The sequence below is a fragment of the Myxocyprinus asiaticus genome, chromosome 24, assembly GCF_019703515.2.
Source record: "Myxocyprinus asiaticus isolate MX2 ecotype Aquarium Trade chromosome 24, UBuf_Myxa_2, whole genome shotgun sequence".
Taxonomy (NCBI): domain Eukaryota; kingdom Metazoa; phylum Chordata; class Actinopteri; order Cypriniformes; family Catostomidae; genus Myxocyprinus; species Myxocyprinus asiaticus.
Window position 1 is genome coordinate 36,910,082 of NC_059367.1, and position 12,026 is coordinate 36,922,107.

The 12,026-nt window shown below is 37.9% G+C and overlaps 1 protein-coding gene across 3 annotated transcripts in view; it reads left to right on the forward strand.

Moving 5' to 3' along the window:
* Window positions 1–11,976, forward strand: part of LOC127415443 (intermembrane lipid transfer protein VPS13A-like) — an 81,618-nt gene extending 69,642 nt beyond the window's left edge. For all 3 annotated transcript variants that reach the window (XM_051654166.1, XM_051654167.1, XM_051654168.1), the window contains 12 exons: window positions 72–217; window positions 1,795–1,876; window positions 1,984–2,097; window positions 3,236–3,311; window positions 3,479–3,642; window positions 3,847–3,892; window positions 4,179–4,302; window positions 4,400–4,514; window positions 8,143–8,228; window positions 8,839–8,962; window positions 10,601–10,675; window positions 10,827–11,976. In XM_051654166.1, coding sequence (XP_051510126.1) covers window positions 72–217; window positions 1,795–1,876; window positions 1,984–2,097; window positions 3,236–3,311; window positions 3,479–3,642; window positions 3,847–3,892; window positions 4,179–4,302; window positions 4,400–4,514; window positions 8,143–8,228; window positions 8,839–8,962; window positions 10,601–10,675; window positions 10,827–10,874 — 1,200 coding nt within the window. In that variant the 3' untranslated portion in view covers window positions 10,875–11,976. The remainder of the gene's footprint in view (window positions 1–71; window positions 218–1,794; window positions 1,877–1,983; window positions 2,098–3,235; window positions 3,312–3,478; window positions 3,643–3,846; window positions 3,893–4,178; window positions 4,303–4,399; window positions 4,515–8,142; window positions 8,229–8,838; window positions 8,963–10,600; window positions 10,676–10,826) is intronic.
* Window positions 11,977–12,026: the final 50 nt, after the last annotated feature.

Sequence of the window (12,026 nt, forward strand, 5' to 3'; positions counted from 1 at the left end):
CGTGCACCAAAGGTTGAAAACTCCTTTTGTAATGTATAACTTTGTGTGTCTGTGTGTGTTTTGTGTATCAGCTTCATCTGAGTTTATCTCTGAGCACTGGAGGTGAAGATGGGAATAAGAAAGAGAGAGAGACTGAGATGATCCCTGTTCAGTCTCTCAACCTACTGCTGAAGAGTATTGGAGCTACACTCACCGACGCTCAGGACGTCCTCTTCAAGTATGTACTCTCACTTGTAGGGTTGGGAACTGGAGCTAGTTCCTTTTTTTTTTTTTTAAATACCCAAACTGAATGATTCTCAGACTTGCATTGTTCCACTTATGTGGACAGAACACAATACTAAAATACTGTAAAGAGTTTTTCCTGCACTGCTGTTCAGCAGCACCACAACTGAATGCACAGCTGTGGACGTACTTCTCTATAACGGTAGTTCCTCAATCTGGTCTCAACCAAACCTTCAGATCACACATTTGGGTTTTTCTAGATTTCACATGTGGTCAGATTTTGGGATCTCTGTCAAACACACAATGTCCTATAGTGTTTGTGTGCTTTCATACTGCTCTCTGTTGGCAAGACAATTACAATGAACTAATAATATGTGAAACAGTATGCAGCATGTAACAATACATTTTTCAGTCAGTAGTATACTAAATTGTGAGAAGGGTCTGTCTGCCTCCTGCAAGACTACTACAAGGCACTCCCACTACAAGGCATAACCCCTTCAAAAAAATGGCCAACAGCCAACAACTTGTCCAACAGTTGGATGTCCCATTCATACACTCTGTTGTGTTTATTTGGAGTCCTGCAGAAACCCTACACAATGTTCTATTGAATACAATCAGACGGACGTATCACTAGGTGGCGACAATGAGGAGAAACGTGATGAAAATGAAGAGAAAAAGCTGATTCACTGTGCAACTAGCACACTAATTGAGAAGGGTATAGCTGCAGGCATAGCTCCAAAAGGGGCATGAGCTCCAAATCGTCATTTAAGACATTATACAAAAATGCTCAGTCAGTCTACACTCCATACCCCATAATGACAAAGCAAATACCAGATTTTTGATAACTGCAAATTTATTAAAAATAAAAAACTGAAATATCACATTGGCATAAGTATTCAGACCCTTTGTTATCACACTTGAAATTTAGCTCCGGTGCATCCCATTTCTCTGGATCATCTTTGAGATGTTTTTACACTTTGATTGGAGTTCAGCTGTGGCAAATTCAATTGATTGGACACGATTTGGAAAAGCACACACCTGTCTATATAAGGTATGTAGAGTGTAGATTGACTGAGCATTTTAGCATAAGGCTGCAACATAACAAAATGTGAAAAAAATGAAGGGTCTGAATACTTTCTGAATGCACTGTATATCTTTGGTTTAATGATTTGATATGCAACATATAATTAAAAAGTTATTCTTTATTACATTTACATAGTTGAAACAACATGAATCATATAGCGATTGCATAGGATTTTAAAGGTTCTTTCAGCCAATAGAATTGCTTTGTGATCCAAGGTGGCGTGACTTGGAGTGGACATGTCGTGTAGTGGGTATTCCTTATCGTCTTGCGAAGTTGCGAGACACAGACAGATACACTTGCAAAATGAGGCGCATAACCTCTAAGGTTGCACGTTCAAGTCAGAGAGTTGTCATCATAGTAAATATGGTCATTTTTCATTTTCATCCAATGTTGTCTAAAAATGTCTTATCTTTTGACAGGCCAAATAATGAGATGTTAAAAATCATAATTTATTTACATTCATACATTTGTGCTCTTTGTTTCTCAAGGCTTGGCTTCTTTGAGTTGAGGTATCAGTTCCGCACCACCCAACAGCTGCAGTGGGAGGTGATCCGGCATTACTCCAAACAGGTGACCTTTCACCTTTTAACATTCACAAATTTGTTGTGATTTCAGCCTGTTTCAACCACATAAATTGTTGCTAATTGTTGTTTTTAATGTGTCTATGTGTGTTTCAGGCTATCAGGCAGATGTATGCTCTGGTTTTGGGTTTAGACGTCATTGGGAATCCATATTTACTGATCCGTGGTCTGTCTGAAGGAGTTGAGGCCTTCTTTTATGAGCCATATCAGGTGAAACTCTTGAGATACATGATGACAAATGCAGAAATGAGGATTAGAAGATGCAAGATATTAGCCAACATTAACATTCCTCATCTAAAAAGCCCTTAAAAAAGACTGCCAATGATCAGAATTAACAATTTATTTTAGCTGGGTCTCCATCCAACTGTTTTCACACGCATTTTGGGATGTCGCACAAAAACTGCTGGATGGAAACACCAAGATGCGAATAAGATCTCCAAAATGTTCATAAAAAACATATACGCTCACTTGAGGTGGATACTTTTTTTATTCGATAAGAAATGTGCATAAACTATGATGGAAACACATTTACCGAATCTACTATTGAATTTATTAGGGATACAAGATGCGCATCAGAAAAAGTCATGTGACTGAATAATTTGTTCATAACTGAATTAACCAGAGGACCAATTATCACATCTGAAATGTTGCTCTGGTCATCCTGAAACAACGTTGTTCCGAAAATCCTAAGGCTGCATAAAGTTTGCAAAGCAAGTAAGTCGAATATAAACTTGAACGGTGCCGAAGAGCACGTTTATTGACACTTTTGAAAATATATTATAGATCCTCACAGCAAAGACATAAAGGAGGAACGCACACACATAGTGCTCCCAGAACTGTGTGATGCGCTGTCGCTCCCAGACATGAGACAGTTTTTAGTCTGTGTAAACTAAACCGCGAGTATTTTATTAATAATAATTAATAATAGAGTTACAGTGGATACAATTTCTCTGGAAGTGGCGATTTTGTTCTTTTGAACACATGGGATGGAAACACAGGGGGCTTTATTCGCTCATTGTTTTTGGGATATTATGTTTTTTTGCATAAATTAAATTTGCAACTTGGTGTCATTCCGCAATGCAAACACAGCCCAGACTGTGGCCACGTTCACACTAAGTTTTCAACTAAAAACGCATGGATTTTGATACGTTTACACCTCTCATCCATACTAAAACAGCATTTTTCGAAAACGCTCTCCATTACCGCACACTTTGGAAAACGATGACATTAGGAAACTGAAAATGGTTTCAGATTTAATCGGATTAGTCTGGAAATGGTCTGTGTTGAATTGTGGATGTGTGGTGTTTAGTACTGAAACATAAATGTATACTGTATGTATGTTTGTCAGGGTGCTATACAGGGACCAGAGGAGTTTGTGGAGGGGATGGCACTTGGTGTGAAGGCTCTGGTTGGAGGGGCTGTTGGTAGGAGCGCTCACTGTCTGCTCTGTCTCTTTATCTGATCTCTATCTCACTCTCTGCTCTTTCTCTCTATGGCTGAGAGCCGAAAGGAAGTACCATTTTATTCTGCAGAGTAATATTTGCCCCAACATCTGACCCATCCATCTCTTTTTCTGTTGTCCTGCTCTTAGGCGGTCTGGCAGGCGCGGCTTCTCGAATCACAGGGGCGATGGCTAAAGGTGTAGCTGCCATGACCATGGATGAGGAGTATCAGCAGAAGAGAAGAGAGGCCATGAACAAACAGCCCAGTGGGCTGAGAGAAGGGCTGACACGGGGAGGGAAAGGCCTTGTGTCTGTGAGTTAACACTCAACAGCTTCACAAAACTTTCAGTAACATAAAAACATTGCAGATCAACCAGTCACAGTAGAACTCAAGAACCCTATATATAAGCAAAGTCTTGACAACAAGGGTTTTTGCTGAATCAAAGGTTCTGAGAAGAGGTTTTGGGTATGTGGGGAAGTCCATATCTAAATGTAATCTCTTCTCCATATATCACAGGGGTTTGTGAGTGGCATCACCGGTATTGTGACCAAACCCATTAAAGGTAAAGCCATTGAGCATTTATTCTTTTGTCTATCAGAGTTTCAGTGTTAACAATGCAGTTCAATTAAAGACTACACTTTGATAGCAATGAATGTTTTCAGTTGTCCTCACTATTTGCTCATAAATCGTCCAAAGCACGTTTGGCTTTAAATCTACTGATATCAACAGTTTTCTATGAGGGTTAGGTTTATGGTTGTATCACACATATCATTAACTCCATATAAAACCCATTGCATCCGTAAGATGTCCTCACTAATACAGTGAAACAAATGTGTGTGTCGCTGTAGGAGCTCAGAAGGAAGGAGCCGCTGGTTTCTTTAAGGGTGTTGGAAAGGGTTTGGTCGGAGCTCTGACCAGACCAACAGGGGGCATCATTGACATGGCCAGCAGCACCTTTCAAGGCATCAAACGGTGTGTGAATGTCTGTGCGTGACTCTGTTTATATTTTAGTAAGAGTCTTAGTTATTCCATTGTTTGTTGCCAAATTTCTGCCTTGATTTGAATTCAGAGCTGCAGAGACTACTCAGGATGTGACAAGTTTGCGTCCACCTCGCTTCATTCATGAGGACGGAGTCATTCGGCCGTATAAGGAGAGAGAGGGCATTGGCAGCCAGATGCTACAGGTGATTTTTTTTTACTTGCAGTTTCTCAAAATATTGTAATGGGATCATAAAAACACTGCTTTTTCTAAGCTAATCCTGACCATCCATGTTGTTTTCAAAACTGCTTAGATCTACATTCATTTCCATAGGCAAATCCTACTCAAAAGCTGGTGACTAGAAATGGGAAGTTTTTTTCTCAGCATGGAAAACATTGAGTATAAGAGCCAAATGTTTTAGATATTTTTCTTAAAGGGGGAAGAGTGAAGGTGGTGTTGGTAGTAATAAGATTTTTGAACATAGTTTTGAATATGAGCTAAGGCTATCACTCTACAGAATTAAGTTGTAAAACTTTTATTTTCAGCTAATTTATGGATGCCACATTCTTGATGAAAAGTTTTTAGAGATTCGATTCAGATTAGTGGTGAGGATTTGATTTATCCCAGTAACTCAAATCTTTCTAATCGTTCACTAACAATATTTGTTTAGATTCATTGACTGATTGGTTCAATTACCCTTTCTGCAGGTTACATTTTTACACCAGTAGGTGGCGAAAAGTGAGTGTCTTTTTGTGTGTAATGAGTGAGTCATTGAATCATTCACTCAACTGATTCGTTAAAAAACCTGAAACTTTTGAATTGGTTCACCAAAAAGATTTGTTTTGATTTGTTCAGAATCGTTTATAGATTTCTTCAGTGATCCTTTCTGCAGGTTCAGTTTTTACGTCAGTAGGTGGCAACAAGTGAGTGTCTTTTTGTGTGTTATTAGTGAGTCATTTTGCCCGTTTACATGCATACCAATACGTTGATTACTCTCTTAAATCAGCTTATTTTAAAAATCTGACAAGGCAAGAAATCCGTGTTTACATGACATTTGAAATAATCACATTATTCTCTACTTTTGACGTCAAACCGCGAAGATGCACGCGCTCAACACGTGCGCACATTGGATGAGCCGGTAAGAACACAGGGTAAGGTGTTTACATGGAACGCGAAATCTGCGTAATGGGCAGAAATCTACCCGTGTCGACTGGGTTATTCATAAGCCATTCATGGCCTTTACGGCGATAAAGGAACGCAGTTTATTGCGTTTACATGACTGCATGCGTTGTCGGCTTATTAAGCATAATCAGTGTAAGAACGTGCATGTAAACGTACTGATTCATTAAAAAACTTGAATCTTTTAAAACGGTTTACTAAAAAGATTTGTTTAGATTCGTTCAGATTACTTTATTGATTCGTTCAGTGACCCTTTCTGCTGGTTACATTTTTTTACGTCAGTAGGTGGCGACAAGCGAATGTCTTTTTGTGTGTTATAAGTGAGTCTTTGAATCATTCACTGAACTGATTCATTAAAAAACTAGAATCTTTTGAATCGTTTCACTAAAAATATTTGTTTAGATTCATTCACTGATTCGTTTACTGATTCGTTCAGTGAACCTTTCTGCAGGTTACAATTTTATACCAGTAGGCGGTGACAAGTGAGTGTCTTTTTGTTTGTTATGAGTGAGTCATTCACTCAACTGATTCATTAAAAAAATTAAAACTTTTGAATCGGTTCATCAAAAAGATTTATTTAAATTCATTTACTGATTCATTCAGATTCATGTAGTGACCCTTTCTGCAAGCTACAATTTTACACCAGTAGGTGGTGACAAGTGAGTGTCTTTTTGTGTGTTATGAGTGAGTCAATGAATCATTCACTCAACTGATTCGTTAAAAAACCTGAAACTTTTGAATCAGTTCACTAAAAAGGTTTGTTCAGAATCGTTTATTGATTTTTTTTTTTCAGTGACCCATTTTGCAAGTTACATTTTTACACCAGTATGTGGCGACAAGTGAGTGTCTTTTTTTTTTTTGTGGAATGAATGAGTCATTGAGTCATTTACTCAACTGATTCATTAAAAAACTTGAATCTTTAGAATTGTTTCACCAAAAAGATTTGTTTAGATTTGTTCAGAATCGTTTATTGATTTCTTCAGTGACCCTTTCTGCAGGTTACATTTTAACTGATTTAAATGACTAATTATCTAACTCCCACCAGTCATTGTCCTAATGAACTGATGATTTTGTGATGTAGTTGTGATTAGTTGAAAATATAGTAGTGTTGGTAAAATTAGCATTAATGGAATAGTGCATAACTCTTACTCTTGTTTACATTAACTTAAAACAAAAGTGTGTGTAAATATGTTAAGATAGAGAACAAAACAGCATTATGGAATAACATTGACAGTGATGAGGATGAAGATAATGATGTTACATTTCAGTTTTTTTTTAAGTACATTTCTTAGGGTTTTTACAAATCTGAATAATGTATGACGTTTAAGTAGTTGTGTGCATTTGATAGTAGAGTAAATCTATTTTACTTGCAAATATTGCTGTTTTATAATTCTAAATTGTTGTCCCACCCCCTCATCTGTCATTGTCCTGAAGAAAGTCTTTTTTAAAAATGCATATTTTCTCATTAACCCACTCCACACCCATCAAACCCAACAATTCATACCAAATTCCATGACATCCCATTAATTCATAGGCACAAACTCCACTTACTCAGCACAGGAGCAGAGGTACATACTGTTGGGTTTAGTCTTCAAGAAAACATCTTGACTAGGCTTTTGCTTATGTTTTGCATTAAATTAGAGAGCGTTTTAACTATGGAAATTCTACAAATGTGCATTTTTGCATCCAGAACACATTCAGATACACCAGTCAGACCAATACACATTTAAAAGGAAGAGATCATCTGAAATTGAAAATTGAAAAATGTATTTATTTGCTCACCCTTGTGTCGTTCCAAGTTATCTATCTATGGTGGTCATGGCTGGCCCTAGTCCCCATCCACTTAAATTGTAAGAAAAAAGCACAGCTTGTACATTGTTAAACATCTCCTTTTGTGTTACACAGAAGAAAGTCATATGGGTTTGGAACATTGAGTAAGTGGTTTTAGTTTTTAGTTTTTGCACTAAGTGTGCCATTAAATGTTTCTGTATGTCCAGAGTGCAAACACATACAAAGCTAAAAGCTATCATGTCGTAAAAACAAAATTGGGTTTAGCTTTATATTATGTTTCTTAAAGTACTATGCATTTGTTGAGTGTACTTATTGCGTTACATTATACATACATTTAATCTGTAACTACACTGTTGACCCTACTTGTAACCCTAAACCTAACCCTTCCCGTACTCCAACCTCAGTAGCAGCAAACGTGAATCTTGCGAGACATTTTGCAGAATAACACATATGTACACAGTACAGTAAGTACAGTACTTTATATCAATATTAAGTGCTTTATATGTATGCAAAATATAATATAAATGATTAATTTAAAAATGTAAGCACATAGTAGTTAAAGACACCTAATATAAAGTGTAATATAAAATGTAATTAGTTTTAAAACCTTAATGGTGATGTTCTCATAATAAATCTGGCGATGAATTGATGATAAAAAAAATTCAATGTGTTTCCCCTCCATCATGTCCTCTCATCATATCCATTCCATCAACACATTTTTCTGGCCCTAATTCATCAGTATTTATATATGGACAAAGAAAATTATAAATTATAATCTAATTTTATAATATGGACAAAGACAAGATTTGGCCGTAGAACTTCAAAGAATTGTCCTTATAATTGGTTTCTCTGTTTGATTTTAGAGTGTTGAAAACGGACGGTTTGCCAAATACAGATACTTTGCTCATGCTAAGGTGAACGATTCGGATTTCCTGATGATCACAAAAAGGTAGGTGAATTGAATAAACCTTTTTTTTTTTTTTTTTTTAGATGAAGGGCCATTTCCACTTTAAGCACTATCACAATTGTTTGCATTTATGCTTTACTTCAGGTTTTTGGTGCAAATTTGTTGTTCAGAGGGAGTGATATAATAAGATTGTTATTGGTGGTTGCTAAGACAAGCATAGCTGATATTAGTGATCATACTGTGTTTCGTGATTTTAACAAGCCCCTTAGTAATAAATTTAGATGCGTAACTTATGCCGCACCATTTGTGCTACAGGCATGAATGATACCTAAAATGTATAGATATGACCCGAGTCATATCTAGGCACCAGAAAATCATAGAGACTTAGGGGTGGGCTTTTTGACTTGGGCTAGTAAGCAACCACCCAATACACCCTAGCAACTGCACAGCAACACTCTAAAATACATTTAGAACCCCTTAGAATTTTGGCGGCATGTTTTACAAGGGCAAGCACCACTTACCACTTTTTCAGAAAATGCTGTGACCAGAGGTTGTCTGACTTTGAATGTCCTATTGTATTCTATCTTATATGGTCAAGTCATGTGCTATTTACAGTTATTTTATTACATCTTTATGATTGTACTCTTTGCAGGGGGATTTTTTTTGTGACTAAGGGCACATTTGGGCAGCTGACATGTGAGTGGCAGTATCTCTTTGACGAGTTTACCAAAGAGCCCATGATTGTGGAGGGCAGAAGATTACGAATAGAAGCAAAGGTACATCATCAAACATTTTTAATGCTATGTGTGTTTAAAGACAACATGAATTTGACCCTAGAGTATTTACTTTCTTAAGAAATGTCCCTTGTTGGGGGGCCTGGTTAGCTCAGCGAGTATTAACGCTGACTACCACCAATGGAGTCACGAGTTCGAGTCCAGGACGTGCTGAGTGACTCCAGCCAGGTCTCCCAAGCAACCAAATTGGCCCAGTGTCTAGGGAGGGTAGAGTCACATGGGGTAACCTTCTCGCGGTCGCTATAATGTGGTTCTCACTCTCGGAGTCACTACGCCACAATGAGGAATTAGACCGCATTGGGAATTGGCCATTCCAAATTGGGGAGAAAAATAAATAAATAAAATAAATAAATAAATGTCCCTTGTCTTGTTCTAAACAAAATAATATTAATGTTGCTGTAAGCCAGGGGTGTCAAACTCAGTTCCTGGAGGGCCGCAGCCCTGCAGAGTTTAGTTCCAGCCCTACTCCAAAATGCCTTCTTGTAATCTTCAAGCACCGCTGAAGACCTTGATTAGCTGCTTCAGGTGTTTAATTATGGTTGGAGCTAAACTCTGCTGGACTGTGGCCCTCCAGGAACTGAGTTTGACACCCCTGCTGTAAGTGATTTCAGCCGTTCTACAGCTGAATTAGCCACACCCCCTCTTTCCAAAACCCCGCACTCCAAAGATAACAAATGAGCTTTATTGAGACCAACATTGTGCAGATATGGTTGTTTAAAACAACAGCAGCAAAAAAGCACCCTCAACTGATAACTGTTATGAACAACATGGCTTAAAAATGGCAGCAAATCTCAATAATTTTCTGCAACGACAATACAAACATTTTTATTTGCTGTTTACAGAGTCTAGAGCTGTCACAGAGACCAGTGAGATATCTCAGGACACTTTTCATTGATATCTTTCAGGGAGGGGGGGTCTGGGTAGCTCAGCAAGTAAAGACGCTGACTACCACACCTGGAGTCGCAAGTTCGAATCCAGGGTGTGCTGAGTGAATCCAGCCAGGTCTCCTAAGCTACCAATTGGCCCGGTTGCTAGGGAGGGTAGTGTTACATGGGGTAACCTCCTCGTGGTCGCTATAATGTGGTTCTAGCTCTCGGTGGGGCGTGTGGTGAGTTGTGCGTGGATGCCGCGGAGGATAGGGTGAGCCTCCACACACGTTATTTCTCTGCGGTAACGCGCTTAACAAGCCACGTGATAAGATGCGTGAGGCAACTGAGATTTGTCCTCCGCCACCCGGATTGAGGCGAGTCACTACGCCACCACGAGGACATAGAGCGCATTGGGAACTGGACATATCAAATTGGGGTGAAAAGAGGGAGCTTACAGCTCCTTTAAAATGTAATACATTTCTCCATCTCTAAAGCAACGTTTCTACTGATGTGACCTAGGCCGTGTGGTTGGGGAAAAGTAATAGTAACCAGCAATATCATAGTCTAATAAAGTCTAATCCAATCAAATCCAGATGGGAAAATGTATTTTCCACTAAATATTTAGTTTTACTTTTTGGAAAATTTTTCACATTATGGAATAAAAATGTTTAGTGAATGCTGTTTAAAGTTGTCTTTATATGAACACCTGAACAAGAAACCATTTTGTTGTTTCCTGTTCTGACTTTCACAGGAAAGAGTTAAATCTGTGTTTCACGCCAAAGAGTTTGGGAAGATCATCAACTTCAAAACTCCAGAATTAGCAAAGGTACCATTGTTACTATACACACTTATCCTCGTTGCATTTCGTAACAAAGAGCACAGTGTGTGTTGGGGGCAGAGATATGATCTTTGAGTAGTGGTTTATTTGTAAATGTTTTCACCTGTATGGCTCATTCATTTGTTTGTGTAATTTACAGTGGGTTCTTGCCAAGCTTGAAGATGCCAGGGAAAGTTTACCAAAATAACCTCCACCTGGATGGTTAGAACGATATACGATGCTCCTGTGCTCTGGTGTGTGCCTTTATTCTGCGTTTGCAGTGTGCCACTTACATTATACCCACAATGCAACAGTCATTCACTTCACACTGAATACCACAGCAGTAAAATGACTGTTAGACTGGGTACATTTCCATTACCACTCGTGGTCTTTTAATCTGTAGAATCGCTTATTTGCATGAAGACCAAAACTCATTTACATGTTACGTGCTTTACAGTGTGCTTCTACAAGCAGATCGGTGACTCTAACCATGTCAGTTCAGTGTCTCTTAAAGGATCAGTTCACCCCAAAATAAAAATGGTCATCATTTTCCTCACCCTCAAGTCGTTCCAAACCTGTATGACCTCATTTTTTTGGAGTCTGTGGAAGAAATTTTAAAGACTGTTGGCGCTACTTCCCCCCCATACAACAAGAGTGGATAAGGAGACTGTCAGTCCCTAACATCTACTTTTCAAGAAAGTAATATGGGTTTGGAACAACATGAGGGTGATTAAATGATGACAGAATTGCATTTTTGGGTGTACTATCCTTTTAACAAAATGTCTTGAAGTCACAGTAAACAAGTCTAAATTAAGGTGTAATTTTATAAACATATTAATAAAGACCAATACACTGTACAGCTATGTATTTTATTTGTCATTACAAAATAGGGAACATGTTTGTGGCATTTAAAAATAATGACCAGGAAAAAGGAATCTCTTATGTATAGGAGAGCAGGGATATTTTTTTACATGTGGTGTTTGCATGAAACATTATTTTGTTTCTGTGTCTATATTTATTTAACATCTAAAGCTTTGTTTTAGTACAACAGCAAATACGCAATGTCTTTCGAAATGCTTTCTGAGTCACTATGCAGCCAGTATTGACACACCTCACTGCTTTACTGAAAAACTGTAAGGCATTAACAATGTATATATGCAACCGTTTATTAGTAACTCTGTTGTTGTCCTTTTTCTTAAATATTAATCAATGAAATCTTAAAGGGCAAAAGGATATCATGATAATAATTGCATCATTCATGTAATTTTTAACTGAAAATGTGACATTTAATAAATGTATTTTGCAATTTGTGAATGATCATTTGTGAAAATTAGGGCCATTAAGAAATTTGACATTGTGA